The 24,117-nt window shown below is 39.9% G+C and overlaps 1 protein-coding gene across 3 annotated transcripts in view; it reads left to right on the top strand.

Annotated features, from left to right (window-relative positions):
- The first annotated feature begins 399 nt into the window (after window positions 1-399).
- The window catches only part of LOC143038818 (dTDP-D-glucose 4,6-dehydratase), a 101,957-nt gene continuing 78,239 nt past the window's right edge, over window positions 400-24,117 (top strand). Inside the window, exons 1-2 of one of the 3 annotated variants that reach the window (XM_076208384.1) lie at window positions 456-584; window positions 6,476-6,628. In XM_076208384.1, coding sequence (XP_076064499.1) covers window positions 6,586-6,628 — 43 coding nt within the window. In that variant the 5' untranslated portion in view covers window positions 456-584; window positions 6,476-6,585. Of the gene's footprint in view, window positions 585-6,475; window positions 6,629-24,117 lie in introns of all 3 variants that reach the window. The other 2 variants (XM_076208386.1, XM_076208385.1) reach the window with 2 other exon arrangements.

The raw sequence follows: 24,117 nt of genomic DNA, 5'->3' as shown, positions 1-24,117 counted from the left end.
GTCTCGGGGATCTCCGGAAATCCGTTGTTACAAACACGTATTCTAATAGAATTATGACAATTGCGACGGTGGAATCGACTGGGATATTTTAGAAAACAATATCTAAAAGGGGTTGGGTAGTTTAGAAAAATTACTTCATCTACTGCACTCTGACCTTTCTATATGGTCTACTGCAACTAAATATGCAATTCCTGTGTTTTGGAGTTATTGTCATCCCGTTTCTATCACCAAACTGCCTTTGCTGAAGCATTTGGGTGTTATGGTGAATAATTCACTATGTAATAACAAAAAACATTCAGAAAATATTTTTATTATATTATTTCTATATCAGTTTAAACTACCTTTTTATGCAGGAATTGTTTTTTATTTATATCGTCTAACAAGGCTTTCGAAACCGATTCAACATTCTCGGACGAGGGGCGATAGCAGATTAGTTTACTGTGTGCCCACTGCAGTTGAATTGTGAGGTGGTAGGGGTGTGAATGTTAGTAGAAGTAGACGTCGTGTGAAGTACGTCACACTAAATAATTTAATTAATTAATCTGCCATGAGTGATGAAAAGTTGAAAGTCTTGGTTCTTGGAGGTAAGAAATTACCGTAATGGTTTTAGTAGGATAGTTATTTTAGGACGACAGAACGGAGATTCAGTTTTATGAAATGTTCCATGGTAAATTCCATGCATGTTGTTATCCTCATGTAATGCATGGGATATATAAAAGAACAGAAGTTAAACAAATACCAAGTGAATAAGAATAATAAACCTGCTTAAATGTATTTTTATATAGTAAAGTTACTTTTTATTGTGGTACATTTTACTTGCTACCGGTAAAATTTGTTGATAATTAGGGTACTTGAACTTACCATCCTCGCATGAGCGATGTACTCCACAGGCAGTCGGATTAGAACTGGAGCAGTTATCCTATGCTGGCTCTTGAGTTGCTCCCCCCACATGCCTAAATAATTTTGCATGCTTATTGTGGAAGCCATTCATTGTGGTCGAGACTGCCTCTTCTTTTGGCAGTTGTTCCACTCCTCAGTAACTGTCTGAGAGAAAAAGTACTTCCTAATGTTGTCTGTTTGTAGATCTTGATGTGATGTCCCTTTGTTTGTTACTTGTTTGACACTAAAAAGTCCTCAGTCCTCAGCTCCTCCATGTTGCTCATGATTATCTTGTGGACTTTTATTATTGGTATTAGTTGTGCACACTTATGCGATAAAGCATTAGAAAATTAAATATTATAAATTAAAATACATGAATGTAGTATGCAATCTTCTTGGCAGAAATAAATAACAAAAAACCTTGCTACAAGCATATCTACTAACGAATGAAGAGCCTGTTGCACAATCCTTGGCAAAGATTACACCACCTACCAGCACGCTCTCACCACACTAGGACTACCCACCCTTGCTGACCGCTATCTTCAGAGTCTGAGGTCGTTTGCAGTCACCCTGGTTAAACAACAAGAATTAACATCGTTGTACTACACACCTATTACTTAGCTTACTGTTTTTTGTCTAGTTTTTTTAATGATTGTAACATCTTTACACTGTCATATTTTTATATTGTTATAATCTTGTAGGATGTATATTTTCAGCAGAAATGCTGCTTTACCCAATAAACTGTTTATTATTATTATGAAGCTGCTAGGATATGGTATGGATGCCATGCTGCTGTCTGTCCAGTCCACTCACTGTCAGTCAGATGAATGCATTCACATTTTGGACCAGATATTCTTCAACTACAGATGACATTAATAAGTGCTGTTACAAAGACAATAGGGCTTCCTTGGACTTTATGAGAGAACATGGGGTTCTGCCATTATCTGTTAGTTGCCAGAGGTACAGTCGTCAGCATCTGTGACAATGGCGACGACGATGACCCGAATGACCTCCAGAATTTAAGGTGCTGAGTTGTTAAATATAGGTTAGGTTACATAGGTAGGTTAGGTTAGAATAGACGAATTTATCATCCTTTCATTTCTTCAACCTCTTAATCTATCAAAACAAACATGACATCATTCAACCACCATGACTTCATTTATTAGTAAATTGGTTTTAGCAACTTTTTTGTTACTGATTTCTGCCAAGAAAATCGTATATTATGTTGATGTATTATAGTTTAAAAAATTAATTTTTTATTGCTATTTTATATCACATAGGTGTGCACAACTAAAAATTTACCCTTTTATTAAGACCGCTCTTAGCCTTTGCATCTCCATGAAAAGCAAGCCAGTTTTCTTGAGATGTTCCTCTTATGTTTTGTGAACTAGGGTTGGGATCATTGTGATTACTCACCTTTGTACCCCTTATATCATGTCTACATCTTTCTGGTTGTATGGCCTCCATGCCTACACATAGTATTCTAGGTGTGGGTGGACGAGAGATTTATACAGTCGTGCTATGTTTGAAATGGTCTTGTTCATCTTATGTTCCCCATGATTTGGTTTGCTTTCTTTATCACCTTGGTTATGTTATCAGTTGGATTAAATGCAATTTTCATAATTATTCCTAGATTCTTTTTGCTGTCACTGTTGTTTAACTCCTTTCATCCTAATGTGTATAGTTGCTGTGGGTTACCATATCCCAGATACTCACACTTGTCAACATTAAATTCCATTTGCCAATCTTTTGCCCACTCCTCAACCTTATGAAGGCTGTACTGAGTGTTGTCTATATCTTCTTGGCTAGTGATTCTTCCAAATATCTTTGTGTCATTGGCAAATTTTAGAATCTTACAGAGCAGTCATTTATGTACATAATAAACAGGAGGGGGCTGAGGACAGAACCCTGAGGTACCCCACTGAGGACCTGTGTTTAGTTGGATCTTTGTCCTCAAACTATGACTTGTTGCTTCTTATTTTGAAGCCAGGTTTTAATCCAGTTTACTATTTGTGGACCAAGTCTGTGGGCTCTAATCTTCAGATCCAGCCTCTTGTATGACCTTATTGAAGGCCTTCACGAAGTTTAAGTACACAACACCAACTGGTATCCCATGTCGAGGTATTTCATTGTAATTTTCATAAATGTCAAAAGGTTGGTCAAGCATGACTGCTAGAAGAAAACCATATTGTGAACCTTTTATCATTTCATGTCTCAGATGTCATGATGTCATCTCAGATGAAGTATTCTAAAACTTTACTGATCTGGGATGTCAGACTGATGGGTTGATAGTTGGAAACAAGCTTCTTGGATCCCAACTTGGAGATAGGTGTTGTGTTGGCCCATTTTCTAGTCCTTAGGAACTTGGTTATTTTGATGCTTGACTTGAATATGCTTGCAAGTGGTTCCAAGAGCTCAGTTGTTAAGCTCCTCAGTATAGCTGGGTGTATCATATCATCACCTGGAGATTTTTCTGGATTTAGTAGTTCAAGTTTCTAATTTCATCCATGGAGTTGTCAATTTCCTTGAGCACAGCCCCCTTTGGAAACAACCTCACTCTTTGTTACATTTGTCTTCAACAGTAAACACCTTGATGAATTGCTGGTTGAATATATCTCTCATTACTCTTTTTGTCAGTTATGGTTTCATTTTCATAAACTAGGGTTCCCATGGTCTCTGTCACAGCCATCTTCATGCATGCATACAGATAGTATGCTTTGGGATCATTCTTGATGTTTGCAGCCAGATTGGACATGTATGCTCTTTTTGCATTTCTTATTGTATTTCCAGTTTCTTTCATTCCATGCTTATATTTGGCATAGTATTCCTGCCTTTGTGTGCCCCTATACCTTCTCCACCATCTTCTTTTATCTCTTGCAGCTCTGTTAATCCTATAGTTCCACCATATGGGTTTTGGCCTTCAACCTTTTTTGGATTTAGTTGGCTCATACTTTGTTATAAGATCATTGTATATATCTGTAATTGTTTTCCATTTCTCATCTGCTGTCTTATCCTTGAGTTCATCTTTCCAATTAATTTTTCTTAGTTCTTTCTTCATTTTCAATGTCTTAGATTGCCTATAGATGAATGCCTCAGATTTCCAGTTCTGGTTATTAGTTTGGACATTTATATTAAACTAATGTTGTGGTCACTGGATGCCAAGGTTGATATGACTACTATTTCATCCACTAGATTTGCTTCAGAGGTTAAGACCAGGTCTAGGATTCTTTCTTTCCTGGTATGTTCTGAAACATGCTGTGTGAGAAACTTAATGAACATCAAGTCAGTGAGCCCTGCCTCCTCTCACCTTCCCTGCAGCGTGTTCCAGTTAATGTCCCCATGGTTGAAGTCACCACCTACAATAACCAGGTCATTGGAATTGCACGCTTTTTCAGTTTTGTCATACAGTTGATTTTCTCTTATTTGTAGTGTTAGAGTAAAGGTAGCCATCTGTTCCAGTTCTGCACCAGACATTTTCACTGTTCTGCAATTCTATCAGCTCCTTATCCAAGATTTATAGTAGATTATACATCCATCACCCCTTTGTGTAGTTCTATTCTTCCCAAAGATGTCAGTCCTTGACCTTAATCTCTGGGTCCTTTATTCTGTCATTGGCTCCTCCAGACCTTAAAACCAGGAAGTCTGAGCACTTGCTACTTCTGTGGAAGACCCTAGTAGTGTCAGAGCTGGAGTATGTATGCCAGCTATGGTCTCCACACAAAGTCAGAGATACAAAAACTCAAATAGGTCCAGAGGGTATTTATGAGGAGGTTAGATAGGGACTCCCTGAATTATTGGGAGAGGCTGAAAATTCTCAAGCTCTATTCACTGCAGAGAATGCTACATAGTGAACTGCATCTAGAAAGTCTTAGGAGGGCACATCACCAAACCCATCACAAAAAAGGAGGTGGTATCAAAGGGGAGCACCACCTCAGGTTGTGTAGGACCTGTGAAAGAACATCCATTAGCAGTTATTCCCAATGGCTAAAGATGATCCAGGTGGAAAGCTTCACCTGGGCTGGCCCTCTTAAACTGTCTCCCAATAGAGATAAGGTACATAAAGGGAGTCAGCACAGAGGCTTTCAAGAGAAGGCTAAATAAATTCCTGGCTGACATCCTAGATGAGCCTCCAATCCCACATGGCCCAACCTCACAAGGATCAGCAATGAACTTGATCGCAGACCAGCTCCAATATGTGAGGCTTGGACAGATGTGCTAGTGGTATGTCCCCAGACAGAACATGGTATTGACACCGTAACTTGCCAAGAAGACTATGCGAGTTCATAGTGGATAAGACTTAGACATAGACATAATACTGGAAAAAATGCCTGTGAATCGAGCTCTGACTCTTAGTGATAGTCTTAGGTGGAGGCAGTCAATTTCTTATAAAAAAAGAATTTGCTTTGTAATCATACAAATCTTGGAAAACTAATTGGCATTATCCCACTGTCTTCACATACCCACATGGTAGATGAAGAAATAATTGCTACTAGTTTTGGTAAATATTTGTTATTGGTCATGCATTTTTTCTGCAAAAAACATGTTTTCCTAATAACTTTATTGCTGATTTGGTATTGTTTCAACATTACTCCTGTCTTGTCTCTACTATTTTATTCTCTTAAAGTAGATCTGCATGTTCAGACATTTCTTTCTATATACAAGTTGTCACAAATAAAACATTTTGGAGATATTAATTTGAATTACTTTAGTATTGGAATGTTTTGGCTTTGTATCAGACTTGCACTTTCTATTTGTTATTATGGAATTGTTAATCTGATTTAGTTGTGTACTGTAATGGCTTCATGTCAGTGGCATAGTTTGAGGAGGGTCTGAGCCAGTGACAGAGTTTGGGGTATTATTTCCAGAGGGCCACCTCATCATTTTTTTTTTTTCTATTCTAGATCAATTCACCAACTTCTCTTAAAGATCTTCAAATAGATTATAACGACCCCATTCATTTCTGAGTGTGTACCACCCTCCGTAACCTGTGCCATTTTTGTTTACTACGTCCACCTTAACCACTTCAGTACGGGACTTAAATCTCGCGGGCAGCAGCCAATGCCAGCCGTATGACGTCATGTAATAATATTCTCATCATAAAATATAGTCGCCGCTTATATCGATCGTTCTCTCTTTCACCCGCGAATTTTGAAAACCACAGAGAATGGGATTCAGGGCGCATTTGGGAGAATGTAAAAACACAGGGGCGACTACAATAAATATAATCAAGATGCCGATATGGCAGCGTCGCGAATCCACTTGCTCCTCATGACGCCTACGTGTGCGGCACCGTATGGAAGGGGTTAACCTGATCCTGGTTGTTTTTTTTTTTTTTGTTTTTTTTATAAGTGCACACCTACGTGATATATCATTAGAAAATTGATTATTAATTTTGTCAATTATAATAGATCAGGGTAATATGCATTTTTTTGGTGGAAATCAATAACAAAAAAAACTTGCTAAAAGCAAATATACTGCTGAATGAAGCTGCGAGCATAGCATCAAGATGCCACGTTGTCATCCGTCCAGCCCAGTCCAGTCAATGTTGGTTAGATGATGGCTTTCACATTGTACACCGAGTGTTCTCCAACTCCAGGTGACATTAATAAGTGCTGTTACAAAGACAATAAGGCTTCCTTCAAGCTATGCAACAACTCTATTCCCCACAGTCCAGTCTAGTACTTAATCAGGCCATCAGCATCTGTGATGAAGATGAAGAGGACGACCCAGATGATCTTTAGAATTAAAGGTACTGCATTATTACTAAATACAGCTTAGGTTGTTTAGGTTAAGTTAGAATAGATGAATTTGTCATCCTTTCATTTCTTTGACCTCTGCATCTATCAAAACAAACATGGTGTATCATTCATCTGCCGCAACTTCGTTTGTTAGTAAATCGGTTTTAGCAATTTTTTTTTTTATTAATTTCTGCCAAGAAACATGCATATTATGTTGATCTATAACAATTTATAACATTAATTATTAATTTTCTATTGCTATATCATGTAGGTGTGCACTTCCAAAAATTTACCCTGATCCCCTCCCACTGTTGAAAATTTACTGAGTTTGGAAGGGTGTTGAGAAGAGAAAGCTGAAGGTATATATGGATGAAAATAAGGTGATGGGATGTACGAGGGGAGAGTGTGGCAATGAGTTAAAGGGTAGTAATGGGGAAAGCTGAAGGAATTGAAGAGTTTCAAGTATTTAGAGTTGCATATAGCAGGGAATGGAGGAGTCAGGGTGGAGGTAGAAAAAGGGAAGAAGTAAATATCTTGTGGGAAATGAAGAGTGTCACAAGATATTCGCTTTGGTATGATGACACCTACGTAGGCATCATGGGGTGCAAGTGGGTACATGAGGATGCTGGCATCAACATCTTGATTATATATATATTTATGTATATACCCTTCATGCCAAGGCCTTGAACAGGGACCTTGTTTTGTGTTTTCTTTTCTTTTTTTAATTCTATAAGTATAGAGTCACTGGAAAGGTGACAGTAGCTGGCCGAGCCATGTGATATACCTCGTGAGAGACGCCACGTGTGATATATCTTGTGAGAGATGCCAGGAGAAGTTCCCCATCTACGAGAGGCATCTGGCAATTTATTTCATCTTGGACTGAAGAGACAAGAGGCCTTCTCAGCCAAGCACTTTGGGATGGCGAGCACATCAGGCACCCCATATATCAGAGCGGCCACAGGACACTCTAAGCAAACTTGAGTTGACGTGAACGGGTCAAAGGTCATTGCCGAAGATTTGCGCCATTAGACAATGGTCTTCACATCAATACCCCTTTTTGGCAACCCTCAAGAGTGCCACCTTTCTACCATTGTTTCTATTGGGCACCCCTTCATGGGCAACTCCCCCTTTTTGCTTTCTGTAATTTTTAGCTAGGAAAATCTGGCAACCTCCAGAGTTTTTCTATCGGCTGCCAGCAGTTGTTGTATCAGACTAGGATCAGAAATTAAAAAAGAAAATCACAAACGTCTTTCCCTCCGACCACACCATGCACGCCAATATATATATTTATTTATCTATTTATTTTATTTTTATTTTTTTCTTTATACAGTAAAACCCCAATTATCCGAAAGCGGATTAGCTGAAAAACGGGATTATCCGAAATTGATTTGGATAATGCAATTAAAATTAAAAAAAATTCTATACTAAAACGTTATAAAACATCAAAAACATGAAATAAATAAAAATAATTACATATGTACTATATTAACACATTTAAAATTGATAAGAACAGTTAAAATGAATACGTTTTAAGCGTACTACTTTGTTTAGCGTAGCGTGTGTTTGTTTGGTTTCATTGTTTACATCGTAAGTTGGCGGCAGTCGCGTCACAGAGTTCACACTGGGCAGTCGCGTTCTACCTGTGCTTCGACCTCACTTCTTTCTACATCACCATGCCGAAAGAAACCGGGAAAAGGAAGAAAGTCGTCCTTACCATACAGCAGAAGCTGGAAATATTGGACAAGCTGAAGGCAGGTCAATCGGGAACGTCCATCGCCCACGACTATGGCATTGGGAATGCTACTGTTACGGACATCAAAAAGGCAGGGCCATAGTTAAGGTAGTTCACGCAGAAGCATCTCCCAGCTGTCTTCCACCACAAGAACAAAGATTCAGGACCGAGGACCATGAAGCTGGGTAAATACCAAAACCTAGACGAGGCGTTGTTCAAGTGGCAGCAACAGCACGTATCTTCCGGATTGCCAGTGCGGGGTGTAGATCTACAGTCTGCGGCGGAAACCCTGGCAAACTATTTAGGTATTAATGACTTCAGAGCTTCTTCTGGGTGGCTCGTTAGGTTCAGAAAGCGTCATCTTTTAGCAAACAAGAGGGTCTGTGGAGAGACTGCTAGTGCTGCTATCGATGTTGTGGAGCCTTTCATTAACGATTTTTGGAAATTAGTGAGTGACGAAGGACTGCTACCCCATCAACTCTACAATTTTGACGAGACCGGACTATTCTGGAAGGCACTGCCCAACAACACACAGGCAAGCACAGCTGTTAAGGACGCGCCAGGAAGGAAGCTGGACAAGGGCCGCATTTCTGTCTTGTTTGGCGCTAATGCTGACGGTACACACCGGGTTACACCAGTTGTGGTTGGGAAATCAAGGAGGCCCCGTGTGCTGAAGGACTGCATGGACCACCTGCCTGTCCACTATTTTTCTTCAGCAAAGGCTTGGTTCACCTCTGGCATTTTCAAGGACATGTTTCACAAGATCATTGTCCCTTCCATCACCAAGCACCAGATCACCGAACTGAAGACGACACCACACAACGTGAAGGCTTTAATCCTCCTCGACAATGCCCCTGCCAAGGAGGATTTAGTGTCACGAGACAGCAGGATCCGTTGCACGTTTTTGCCCACCAACACCACCTCAATCATCCAGCCAATGGATCAGGGCGTCATACAAGCAGTAAAGATGCGCTACCGCCGGCACTTTATGCAGGAAATTCTGTGTGTGACGCTCAAGGGGGAAGAAGAAGGAGACACCAGAGCCCAGAGGACAATAGCAAACCTCAAGAGGTATAACCTGAAGACAGCAATCTACAACCTTGAGAAAGCGTGGAAACAGGTGCCCCCTTCTACATTGGCCAATGCCTGGAATCCCCTGCTACGAGGCCATGAGGATATGTGAGAAGTGTTTGAAGGATTCGACCGGGAGATGCGAGAGGTGAAGGAGTCCCTGGGTGATTACGAGACAGTTACAGAGGAGGACGTCCAGGAGTGGCTCACTGTGGATGAGGGGGACCCAGGTTACGCTCTCCAATCAACCAAAGAAATAGCTGAGGAAGTGATGCACAGCCATAACAACGATGATGATGACGACGATGACGATGATCCTTCTGATCCTACCATGTCTTTGGCAACAGTCCTGTCCCACATCGAAGGAGTGCTTCAGTTTCTTGACCAGTGACCCAGGGACATTTCAAATAGCAATCAACTGTACCCAATGATGCGAGCAGCACTGAGTGACGTCATCGAGAAGCAGCTGTCTTGCACCAAACAGACTTCTATCACCTCGTTTTTTCGGCCAAGAACACCTTCGTCCACCCAGTCTTCTCGCCCTTCATCAAGTGCCTCATCCTCCTTGTCTACCTTTGATTTGGACAGTGAAGATGGAGCAATGGACGACCCTTCCTTCTGATTCCACCACCAGGAGGTGGGGAGTGGAAGGGTTGTGGAGTGATGGTGACGGAGGCGGGGAGTGGCGGAGTTGCTTTATTGTGTTCGTCAGGATAGTGGAAGATATATGTATAGAATAATTCTTGTTCTCTGTTACGTATAAGGTATGTACGTCAACACGAAAAAAAAAATTGTGTTCCATCCAGAACTTGAGACTGATGGAGAGAGAGAGGGGGGGGGGAGGAAGGCACAGGACACACATACACACACACACACACACACAAAGTATGTCAACACGAAATATATTTCTGATAAATCTGGATTATCCGAAAAATCGGCTTATCCAAAAGAGGCTTCCCCCCCTTTCGTTTCGGATAATCGGGGTTTTACTGTAGTTGTACACGAGTTACCCCCAGGTTCTGAGAGTTGGTTTGATCATGTTTTCTGTGTTTATCACTCAGAGTAAAATATAACATGTAATACAGCAGTGACTATATTTTATAGTGCAAGTAGTAGTGTGATGAATTTAATATATCTAGACTTTGCAAAAGCTTTTGATACCGTCCCACACGAAAGACTACTTACTAAATTAGCTTTGCATGGAATAAGTGGTAGCCTATTAGGTTGGACTAGTAATTGGTTGAAAGGTCGAAAACAGAGAGTTGTTTTAAATGGAAAAACTTCTGGATGGAAAAGTGTTGCAAGTGGAGTTCCTCAGGGTTCCGTTCTTGGGCCACTTCTATTCATAGTATATATAAATGATATAGACCATGGACTAAAATCTACTGTTTCCAAATTTGCTGATGATACAAAACTGTGCGGAGTGGCAAATGATCACTCAAACCAATTAGATATTCAAGAAGATTTAGATCAATTACAGCAATGGTCTGAAAAGTGGCTAATGAAATTTAACACAAGTAAATGCAAGGTAATGCACATAGGTAAAAATAACAGTAAGTACGATTACAAGTTATTTGGAAATTCGTTAACAAAAGTGGATCGTGAAAAAGATCTCGGCGTAATTATCAGTAACGACCTCAAATCATCCAAGCAGTGTATTTCAGCCTCTGAGAAAGCAAATAAGATTCTGGGACTGATTGCGCGATCTTTTGATTTCAAAAGTCCATCACTCATTAACAAGCTATATAAATCGTTAGTTCGTCCACATTTGGAATATGCTGTTTCCGTATGGTCACCGAATCTCATTAAAGACATTGACAGACTGGAAAAAGTACAACGGCGAGCCACAAAACTGATTCCAAATATCAAAAATAAATCATACGAAAATCGACTTAAGCACATGAATCTGTTTTCCCTAAAAAAGCGTAGACTCAGAGGTGACTTGATACAGGTCTTTAAGATTCTAAAGGGAATTGACAACATCAAAAGTGACCAAATTTTCACATTGAATGAGAATCAGACAAGAAACAATGGTCTCAAACTGTCCGGAAATAGATTCAACTTGGAAGTAGGTAGAAACAACTTTGCCAACCGTGTAGTTAATGAATGGAATAAACTTCCTGCACAGGTAGTACAATGTAGTTCAGTTCAAAGCTTTAAGAATCATTTAGATAAATACCTAAGTAAGATGCTGTAATGATTATAATTTGTTATATTATTTGTTTTTTGTTTTGTTATAATTTGTCTGTCTGATTTTCATTTATTAGTAATATGATATATGTATGTGTATGTGTGTGTATGTATATGTATATATATATGTATATATATGTATATATATATATGTGTATATATATATATGTGTGTGTGTGTATTTTTTTTTTTTTTTTTTTTTTTTTTTTTTTTTTTTTTTTTTTTTTTTTTTTTTTTTTTTTTTTTTTTTTTTTTTTTTTTTTTTTTTTTTTTGCATCCGACCTAGATATGGATCAAAAGGTCTCCTGTCGGCATGCTCCGCCTTTGTAATCCTTTGTAATTGTACATATGGCAGCCAATGCTGCACACAAGAATTTGACTTGTATTGAAGTGGTTAAGGATGAACACAAGAGTTTACCAAAGGGTGATTGTATCCATGACACTGTATGACTTTGGAATTTAAGAGGCAGAAATGAGGAGCCCAAATCTCTTGAAGTGAAATACTAAGGAGTATGATGGGTGATACAAGGATGGATATTGAAAAAGGAGGAGATGAGGTGGAGAGTCGAGTTGGAAATAGAGCTTACACATAAGGTTGATCAAAGAATACTGGGATGAGTTAAAAAAGACTGGAAGGCAGACAGGGAATGGAGTGACCTATCCTCTGCTGCAGAAGATTAAAGTGGCTTGGCTTTTCACAATATGGATGAAGAGGTGCTGAAGAAACTTGAACCCTGATCAGTCCAAGACTGGAATATGTCACTGGTATGGGCCCCATGCAGAGTGAAGGATATAAGCAACCAAACTGGTCCTCGGCCTGGCAGATAATCCATACAAGGGAAGACTAAAGCTGATCTGCCTACTTTGAAAGATTGAAGAGAAAGAAGTGATATGATTACAGTATTCAAGTCAGTAAAGGGGATAGATTGCACTGATGAAAGATTTCTTGATTAAGGTTAGGAGGGTTTTAAGGAGTCGTGAGAACAAATTAAGGAAGAAAGGATGTGAAGAAATAGTTTTCCACAGATTCATAAATACTTGGAATTGCTTAGAAGGTGATATAGCATGAGCTGGAACAATACATGAATTCAGATCCAATTATGATAATTAGAAATCAAGGATATAGACTAAGTAGGAATTGTACATGAATTTGAACCTAAGTATAATAAATTGTAGTGCAGAAGATGGGATCCAATAAGTTGCTCCTTTCCTATATACTACAGTTAGGTAAATACAATTGGGTAAATACTTCTATCCATCACCTATTTGTTTTCCTCTCATAGCACTTTATGATTGGAGGGTCATCCCTGTTCCCCATCCAGGGATAACCCTTCATCCACAAGGAGCTAAGATAATAGGTAAACAAATGAGTTATGGATTAGAGTTGGATGGGTGCATACCTTGACTGGCTATCTCCCTTTTAAAGGGGAAGCCTCCTGAATGTAGATAGATGGCTTTGATGTATTTTGAACAATTCTGACCTTCAAAACCATTGAATTTATTAGTTTTATTAATTTATTTTTATCATTATTATTATTTATTTATTTTATTCATTATTATTATTTTTTTTGCAAATCTCTCCATGAAAGCTATAGAAACAATGATTTTCACCTTCAATAGATGGATGTAGTTACTGCTGATATGAATTAATATATGCATATTGCATTCATTTCCCATGTGGTGGGAGGAAGAATACTGTCACCAAGTTTTCTCACTTGAACCGTAAGAGGTGACAAAAACTGGATGGGGATTAGGACTAGGCATCCTTCTCCCTGTAGTCCCACAGGGGACATCCCTAAAAAAAAGTAAAGGCATAAGAGTGTCTAGGAGTTTTCCAACCAGTACCCTAAGGTTTGGGTCTTTTAATGTGCGTGGATGTAGTACAGATGAGAGTAAAATGGAAGAGATAGGCAGTATGTTTGTGAGAAGAAAGATGGATGTGTTGGCTTTGAGTAAATCTAAGTTGAGAGGGAGGGCCGAGTGTGAGTTTGGGAATGTAGTTGGGAGATTCTCAGGATTGAAGAGAGGACGAAGGAAAGAAGAGGTGGCTATATTAGGAAGTGAAGAGATAGGTAAGTGTGTAATGGAGTGGAAGGAGGTTTCTTCAAGGTTAATGTGAATGAAGGTGAAACTGGGAAGGGAGATGTGGGTTTTTGTAAGTGCATATTGGCCTGGTAGTGAGAAGAGTGTAGAAGAAAGGGAGGTTTTTGGATAGATTTAAATTAGTGCAGATGAGAGTAAAAGGGAAGAGATAGGCAGTACGTTTGTGAGAAGAAAGATAGATGTGTTGGCTTTGAGTGAAACTAAGTTGAAAGGGAAGGGTGAGTGTAAGTGGGAGGTTATCAGGAGTGAAGAGAGGGCGAGGGAGGGAAGGGGTGGCTATTCTAGTAAGTGAAGAGATAGGTAAACGTGTAGTGGAGTGGAAGGAGGTTTCCTCAAGGATAATGTGGATGAAGGTGAAACTGGGAAAGGAGATGTGGGTCTTTGTAAGTGCATATGGACCTGGCAGTGAGAAGAGTGTAGAAGAAAGGGAGGCCTTTTGGATAGATTTAAATGAGTGCATAGAGGATTTAGGAAGAAATTTCAATGTAATAGTACTGGGAGACCTTAATGCTAGGGTAGGAAATGGTCCAATGGATGGAGTGGTTGGGAAATGTGGAGTTCCAGGAAAGAGTTGTAGTGGAGATTTGATGGTGGAAATGTGTCTAGAAAGAGAGTTGATGATAGCAAATAGTGTTTCAGAAGAAAGTCAAGCATAAGTACACATTCACACCCAAGTATCTAAAACTGTCCACTTCCTCCAATCTCTCTCCCTTAACCACTTCCATACGGTGACACCTACGTAGGCGGCATGAGGAGCAAGTGGGTACTCGATGATGCCGACGTCGCCATCTTGATTATATTTATTGTAGTCATACCTACGTAATTTCCATTCTCTCTAAACTGGCTTCATCAATTTTCTATGGTTATCAAAATACACGGGTGAAAGAGAACGAACGATTGAGCACTGACCTTATTTTTTATAATGCGATTATTATGACGCAACATCGCACGTCGGGCAGCTAATGCTGCCAGACGTGAGATGTGCCCCGGAGTGAAGAGGTTGATACTCACTTCCAGTCTGCAACCAATTTCTCGCCTAGTACATCTCATCACCTTACTTTTACTCACATTTATCTTCAACTTCTTTTGCACACCTTCCCAAACTCTGCCACTAACTTCCTCAATCCCTCCTATGATCCAGCTACAAGCGCAGTGTCATCTGCAAACAACTGGCTTATCTCCCACTTTCTCCATTTTCTTTAACCATCTCCAATCCCTGGCCCACTATCCTTGCATTTACCTCTCACACCATCCCATCCACATATAAACTGAACAGCCAGGGTGACATAACACATCCCTGATGAAGTTCCGCCTTTACTTCAAACCACTCACTCTCTCCATTTCCAATCCTGACACATGCTCTACTACTCTTGTAAAAACTCTTGATAGCTAGAAGCTTTCCTCCTATCCCACATATCTGCAATACCTCCCACAGTGCCTTACTGTCTACCCTGTCGTAAGCCTTTTCCAAATCCATAGACACAAAAAACATCCTTACTTTTTCCTATAGCTTTCTCGCATATCTGTCTTACAACAAAGATCTGACCTACGCAACCTCTACCTGTCCTAAACCCATGCTGTTCCTCACCAATTACGCCCTCTCTTCCTCTCCTAATCCTCTCACTCAAGACCCTACTGTAAACCTTCCCAACTACACTTAACAAGCTGATCCCTCTCAAACTACTACACTCATACCTGCCCCTTCTCCCTTGTACAAAGTAACTATACAGGCACTCCTCCAGCACTCTACCCTCTCTTAAGCAAACATTAAATAACCTCACCAGCCACTCCACTATCACTATACCTCCTTTTTCAGACATTCTGCATGACATCCATCCAACTCAGATGCCCTACCAGCTCTTATCATCTTAACAACTGCCTTCCCTTCATCTTTCCTTATCCTCCATTTTCCTCACTCATCACGGTCAATTTTTTTTAGCACTTCCCACTGTAACTACCTTTCCCTCCCTATCCTCCACATTTAGCACCTCCCTAAAATACCATGCCCATCTTCCTCTTACTGCCTTCTCTTCCATTATCATCTCTCCATCTGCACCTTTTATCTTTTCTTCTCTACTTGATTTGCCTCCTCTTCCTCTCTTAATTTCTTTCCAAAACATCTTTTTATCACTTTAAAATTTTTCTGTCTTACTCTTACCCCATTTCACATCTGCTCTCCTCTTTGCCTCCTTTACCTTATGCTTCACCTCTCTTCTCTTTTCTTTGTACCTATCATATGATTCCCTTGTCCTATTCTGTAACCAATCTGTGAAAGCTCAATTCTTCTCTTCTACAACCTTCTTTGTTTCCTCATCCCACCACTCACTACCCTTCCCTCTATTTCCTTCCGCCCTCCTTGTTCCACACACCATCTTTGCACACTCTGTGACTCCCTCCTTGAACCATCCCCATTCCTTCTCCACTCCTAGTTCTACTCTATCCTTCATTACCTGCCACTCCTCTCTCAGCTTCTTCGTATACTCCTCCTTTTCTTTCTCATTTAAGCAGTTCACTCTAAGCACCTTCCTACCATTTGTCTTTTCCTCTTTCTTCACCTATCCTCCACTCTCAACTTACCTTCCACCAAAAAATGATCTGACATCCCTCACTCTCTCCCCTTAGAAACATGTACATCCTTAACTCTTCCTATTATACTCCTATCTACCACTACATAGAACATTAATGCTCTATCTACCACCCTCTCCCATGTGTACTTATGTTTGACTTTCTTCCTAAACACTGTATTTGTTATCATGAACTCTCCTTCAAGACACATCTCCACCATCAACTCTCCACAACAATTCTTTCCTCGAACTCCACACTTCCCAACCACTCTGTCTATTGTTTCATTTCCTACTCTAGCATTAAGGTCTCCCAACACAACTACATTAACGTTTCTCCCTAATCCCTCTATGCATACATACATATACCAAGGCTTTTTCCCCCTTACAAGGGAGGTAGCCAAAAAGGAAAAGGCATAAAATCATTTCCACCCATTCCATCCCTGAATACACTCCACACCCCTCCACCCTCCCTCTTATCTTAGCACCTCATGGATGACGGGTCATCCCTGCATCTCACCCACTGCCCTGGGTCAGAAGCAGTGTCGCAAGACACAGCACATCCACAGCAAGGCCGCTTCATTAAACCGGCGACCCCCCCTCTCCATCCCCCCATTGCATAAAAGGAGATGGGGAGAAATCCCTTTGGGCTGCGTCAAATTTTGCTCACACATACTACCTCACCCCCCATCCCCCGCCCATTCCACCTCATGCAATCACATCATCCATATACAACCATTCTCCATTCACCCCTGTCTTCTGTCCTCTCCCGTCCTTCCTCAACAGACATTCCCCTCTTCCCCAAAGCCCCCTTCACCCCATCCATCCACCTCATTCTAGGATGTCCCCTCATGTTCACTCCCTCCACATCTGCCTTCCATACCTCTTTTACTAGTCTTTCTTCACTCATTCTTTCCATGTGTCCAAACCATCCTAATATTCTTTCATCAACCCTATCTCCCAGCTCCTTTTCCACCCCAGTTCTCCTCCTCACCTCCTCATTTCTCACTCTATCTAGCCTAGTAACCCCCATCATACTTCTCGGACACCTCATCTCAAAACACATTCAAACTCCTCCTCTCTTATGTTCCATGTTTCTGCCCCATACAGTGATGTTGGCACAATCACTCCTTCATACAGTCTCCTCTTAACATTCATTCCCAAATGTCTATTCCTCATTACAAAGGCAAAGCATACCGACAGGAGACCTTTTGATCCATATCTAGGTCGGATGCAAAAAAAAAAAAAAAAAAAAAAAAAAAAAAATCATATTAATAATAAATTAAAACTATAACAATGTAAATAACAATTAAAATACATAAATAAATGCATTGGTATAGTTGAATAACAAACAAACAGGTAAATAGTAAATGATAATAAATTGACATATAACTAATAATAAATGAAAATCAGACAGACAAATTATAACAAAACAAAAACAAATAATATAACATAAATTATAATAATTACAGCATCTTACTTAGGTATTTATCTAAATGATTCTTAAAGCTTCGAACTGAACTACATTGCACTACCTGTGCAGGAAGTTTATTCCATTCATTAACTACACGGTTGGCAAAGTTGTTTCTACCTACTTCCAAATTGAATCTATTTCCGGACAGTTTGAGACCATTGTTTCTTGTCTGATTCTCATTCAATGTGAAAATTTGGTCACTTTTGATGTTGTCAATTCCCTTTAAAATCTTAAAGACCTGTATCAAGTCACCTCTGAGTCTACGCTTTTTTAGGGAAAACAGATTCATGTGCTTAAGTCGATTTTCGTATGATTTATTTTTGATATTTGGAATCAGTTTTGTGGCTCGCCGTTGTACTTTTTCCAGTCTGTCAATGTCTTTAATGAGATTCGGTGACCATACAGAAACAGCATATTCCAAATGTGGACGAACTAACGATTTATATAGCTTGTTAATGAGTGATGGACTTTTGAAATCAAAAGATCGCGCAATCAATCCCAGAATCTTATTTGCTTTCTCAGAGGCTGAAATACACTGCTTGGATGATTTGAGGTCGTTACTGATAATTACGCCGAGATCTTTTTCACTATCCACTTTTGTTAACGAATTTCCAAATAACTTGTAATCGTACTTGCTGTTATTTTTACCTATGTGCATTACCTTGCATTTACTTGTGTTAAATTTCATTAGCCACTTTTCAGACCATTGCTGTAATTTGATCTAAATCTTCTTGAATATCTAATTGGTTTGAGTGATCATTTGCCACTCCGCACAGTTTTGTATCATCAGCAAATTTGGAAACGGGTAGATTTTAGTCCATGGTCTATATCATTTATATATACTATGAATAGAAGTGGCCCAAGAACGGAACCCTGAGGAACTCCACTTGCAACACTTTTCCATCCAGAAGTTTTTCCATTTAAAACAACTCTCTGTTTTTGACCTTTCAACCAATTACTAGTCCAACCTAATAGGCTACCACTTATTCCATGCAAAGCTAATTTAGTAAGTAGTCTTTCGTGTGGGACGGTATCAAAAGCTTTTGCAAAGTCTAGATATATTAAATCTATATTGTTTCTTTTGTCATAATTCGAGACAACTGTGTTGTAGAATTCGAGTAAGTTAGTCACGCAAGAACGTTTCCGTCTGAAACCATGTTGGCTATCATTTATCAAACGGTTACTTTCTAAATGATATTCGATAGCATCTCTGATGATAGTTTCCATTATTTTTCCTACGATCGAAGTCAAACTAATAGGCCTATAGTTATTTGGTTTCTTTTTGTCACCTTTTTTGAATATGGGAGTAACGTTAGCTAGCTTCCATTCTCTTGGGACATCTCCGGATATGATGGATTTCTTGAAAATAATTTCTAATGGAACAACAATCTCATTTTTCATTTCCTTTAAGATTCTTGGATGCCAACCGTCAGGCCCTGGTGTTTTATTAACTTTGAGTTTGTCTATACACCTTTTAATTGTTTCTTTTGTTATATTTACCGTAGTGAGTAAGTTTACCCCAGACTTTTCACAGGTTTCAGTTTGGAATTCACTTTGAGGTGTTTCGTTTACGAATACCGAGCTAAAATAATTGTTTAATAGATTACACATTCCTTCATTTGAATATTCAAGTTGACCGTCAGCAGATAATAGTGGACCAATGTGATTCCTAACAACCTTTTTATCTCTAATGTAACTATAGAATTCTTTGGGATTCTCTTTGGATTTCTCAGCGATGTTCATTTCGTATTGTCGTTTTCTTTTTCTTATTGTCTTTTTTAAATCTCTCTGTATTGATACATAACTTTCATAGTCATTAGATGCACCCGAGCACTTATATTTCTTATAAGCCTGTCTCTTTTTAGCAATACTTTTTTCAGTTTCTTTGTCGAGCCACTTTGGGCGAGCCTGATTTGGGGGACGTCTGTCCTTAAAAGGAATGTAAGTTTGAATCATCTTAGTGAGCGTATTTTGAAATATTTCCCACATCTGATCTACAGGCCTTTCGTTAAATTTTTCCTCCCAATCTGTAAGCTGAAGCTCCTGACGTAGTTCTATGAACTGAGCTTTACTGAAATCGGGTATTTTAGAAGCACAAGTATCTATTCTAAAATTGTTTAGGAGTTTGAATCTGACTAAGTTGTGATCGCTATTTGCAACAGATTCACCGACTTCTACATCAGTTGCCATGCTTTCGCGGCTAGTGATCAATAAATCGAGTAAGTTTCCATATCTTGTGGGCTCTTTTACATGCTGAATTAAGTAATTGTCACCAAGAAAATCAATCAAGCAACTACCTATATGGCCATGTTCAAGGGTCATCCAATCAATGTCAGTAAAATTGAAATCACCCATTATCAATAAATCCCGGTTGCAGAAACTAGACAGTTCTTGAAATAACAGTTTGTCGTCTGCTAATGATAATGTCTTTGGCCTATATATTACACCTATATTCATTTTTTGTCCATTTGTTTGGGTTAACTCAACCCACAAACTGTCATATGCATCCTGTTTCACTTTCTCTAAAACACAAGCATGAACATTGTTTTTAACGTACAATAGAACACCCCCACCTTTCTTGTGGTTTCTATCCTGATGAAAGTGTTTAAATCCCGCAATATTAAATTCAGCTTCGAACTCTGTACCATTTAACCATGTCTCAGTTATTCCTATCATATCGAGATTTTCGCTTTTGACATACGCCTGTATTTCTTGAAATTTGTTCCTAATACTACGAGCATTAAAGTACATAGTTTTAAGAAACTCCTGATTATTTCTTTTTGACACATTTTGAGTTTCAATGTCATGTCTTATATTATCATTTTGTTTTTTATTTATGCCTTGCTCTATATTATTATTATTTGGTCCTTCATTGACATTCAATGCCTCATTAACATTTCTCCTATCAAAATTAACATTTCCCCCATCACGGACATCTGGTCGATTACGGTCATCCGATCTATTTTGTACATTTTGTCCCCCTACGTCACCGTGATTCACGCCGGCCTCCCGTCGTTCAGTGACATTATGTCCGGCATCCCTTTCTAAAATTATATTTTGTCCTCCAGTGACATTATATCCTACCGTGATATTTTTTCCTCCACTATAATTACATCCCATCGTGATCTTTTGTCTTCCACTGTCATTACATCCTATCTTGATATTTTGGCCTTCATTGACATTCTGTCCGGTATCTCTTCCTAAAATTATATTTTGTTCTTCACTGACATTATATCCTACCGTGATATTTTCTCCTCCATTATCATTACATCCTATCGTGATATTTTGTTCTCCACTATCATTATTTCCCATCGTGATCTTTTGTCCTCCACTGTCATTACATCCCATTGTGACATTTTGTCCTAAGACATTACATCCTAATGTGTCATTTCGTCCTCTAGCGATATTACATCCTATCATGATATTTTGGCCTTCATTGACATTCTGTCCGGTATCCCTTCCTAAAATTACATTTTGGCCTTCAATGACATTATATCCTACCGTGATATTTTCTCCTCCATTATCATTACATCCTATCGTGATATTTTGTTCTCCTTTACCATTACTTCCCATCGTGATCTTTTGTCCTCCACTGTCATTATATCCCATTGCGACATTTTGTCCTATGACATTATATCCTAATGTGACATTTCGTCCTCTAGCGACATTATATCCTAAAATTATATTTTGTCCTATACTGGTACATTGTTCTACATTAATGCTATACTCTACACTGTTTTCCCAAGTACATTCTATTTCCCCTTCCCTTTGGCCTTCTACCCTAAAAAAGGAGCTGGTTCATTACAAACTCCCACAATGAGGTTTGTAAGAACATCTTTGCCTCTGCGGGTAAGGTGGATCCCATCAGAAGCGTAAAGGTCATGGCGCCTAGAAAAGAGATACCAAGGATCAAGAAAGTGGTATCCCAATTGTGTGCACAACTGCGATATCCTATCATTGATCCCTATGGCTCTACTGTTCCAACACGAACCTGCGTAGATCCTCGGGAGGATCCCACAGACTACGTGACGGCTCCCACGTTCCTTCATCTCCTGAAGGAGGACCTTGTAATTCCGAACAAGCTCCTCTGATCTCACCCTACCTACATCGTTACTACCCGTATGTACAATCGTAACCGTGTTCTTCCGTCCTTGCTCCCTGATGGACCGGGTACAATCAACGATCCCACGGCCCGGTTGACATACAAGCTTGCAACGTCGCTTAGTCTTTCGCTGCAGGATGTCGTCATAGCCTCGAACCATGGAGTCCCCCACCACCAAGAACTCCTGGTTTTCAGCCACTTCTTCCTCCAGTAGAGCAAAACGATTGACTAGAGCCAGCGGTTGCTCCACAGGGCACACGTCTACCGAACGCGGGCTAGACAAACGGGACCCCACGGAGCGCCACTCGCTCATGGCAGTGACAGTAGGTGAAGAAGTGGAACGCTCTTTGGGTTGTGGGGAGGGTTCACTCTTCTCACGGAGCGCACTCCTGAGAAGCCGAATTTCCTCCTCACACATCCTGAGACGGACCTCTAGGTTCACGCAACCTTCACAAGCCATTTCGCTCCCCCTTTAGCAATAAAAACGGCAAAGAGAAAATACAAATCAACAGCAACAAAAAATCAAAGCGGTCTCTAATAAACTAAATACGCGAAGCTTACTCTGCTTACCTTATACTATTTCTCCTACCTTTGGAATACGGTAACAGAAAACTGTTTTGAAATTAAATAGAACCCTGCACTTTATCTTATATCTGTAACTCTTTAATCCACCAAGGCATTTACTCGCTTCTCTCAATCTACATTCTACCTCCACCTTTGCACCCAAGTATCTAAAACTATCCACTTCCTCCAGTCACTCTCCCTTAATGCTCACTTCCAGTCTACTGCCACTTTCACCCCTTGTACATCTCATCACCTTACTTTTACCCACATTTATCTTTAGCTTTCTTCTATCACATACTCTCCCAAACTCTGCCACCAACTTCCTCAGTCCCTCCTCTGATCCTGCCACAAGCGCAGTTTTGTCCGCAAACAACAGCTGGCTCACCTCCCACTTTTCTCCATTTTCTTTAACCATCTCCAATCCCTGACCCACTACCCTTGCATTTACCTCTCGCACCACCCCATCCATGTATAAGTTGAACAGCCAGGGTGACATAACGCATCCTTGACGAAGTCCCACCTTTACCTCGAACCACTCACTCTCTCAATTTCCAATCCTGACACAAGCTCTACTACTCTCATAAAAACTCTTGACAGTTCCCAGAAGCTTTCCTCCTATCCTGTATATCTACATAACCTCTCCCAGTGACTTTCTGTCTACCCTGTCATAAGCCTTTTCCAGATCCATAAAAGCCCAAAAAACATCCTTCCCCTTTCCTATAGCTTTCTCACATATCTGTCTTACCACAAAAATCTGATCTACACAACCTCTACCTGTCCTAAATCCACACTGTTCCTCACCAATTACTCCTTCTGTTCCTCTCCTAATCCTCCTTCCATAAGCCTTCCCAACTACACTTAACAAGCTAATCCCTTTGAAACTACTACATTCACACTTGTCCCCTTTTCCCTTGTAAAGAGGAACTATACAGGCACTCCTCTAGTCCTCCGGCACTCTACCCTCTCTCCAGCAAACATTAAATAACCTCACCAACCAGTCCACCATCACTGTACCTCCCTTTATCAGGCATTCTGCATGGCATCCATCCAGACCAGGTGCCTTACCTGCTTTCATCTTAACAATTGCCTTCACCTCATCCTTTCTTATTTCTCCTCACTCATCACTCTCATTTTCTTCACATTTCTTACTGCAACTATCTTTCCCTCCCTATCCTCCTTCACATTTAGCAACTCCCTAAAATATTCTGTCCATCTTCACCTTACTGCCTTCTCTTCCATTATCATCTCTCCATCTGCACCTTTTACCTTTTCTTCTCTACTTGATTTGCCTCCTCTTCCTCTTAATTTCTCTCCAAAACATCTTTTTATTACTTTCAAAAATTTCTGTCAAACTCTTACCCCATTTCACATCTGCTCTCCTCTTTGCCTCCTTTACCTTTTGCTTTACTTCTCTTTTCTTTTCTTTGTACCTCTCATATGACTCCCTCGTCCTATTTTGTAACCAATCTGTGAAAGCTCGCTTCTTCTCTTCTACAACCTTCTTTGTTTCCTCATCCCACCATTCACTACCCTTTCTTCTATTTCCCCCTGTCCTTCTTGTTCCACACACCATCCTTGAGATGAGAGTGATGAGTGAGGAGAATGGAGGAGAAATAAGGAAGGATGAGGTGAAGGCAGTTGTAAAGATGATGAAAGCAGGTAAGGCACCTGGTCTGGATGGATGTCATGCAGAATGTCTGAAA

Source organism: Oratosquilla oratoria, chromosome 25, assembly GCF_046742065.1.
Source record: "Oratosquilla oratoria isolate Oo_2021 chromosome 25, ASM4674206v1, whole genome shotgun sequence".
Classification (NCBI taxonomy): domain Eukaryota; kingdom Metazoa; phylum Arthropoda; class Malacostraca; order Stomatopoda; family Squillidae; genus Oratosquilla; species Oratosquilla oratoria.
Note: the sequence above shows the minus strand (reverse complement) of the source record. Positions and strands in the feature narration are given on the sequence as shown.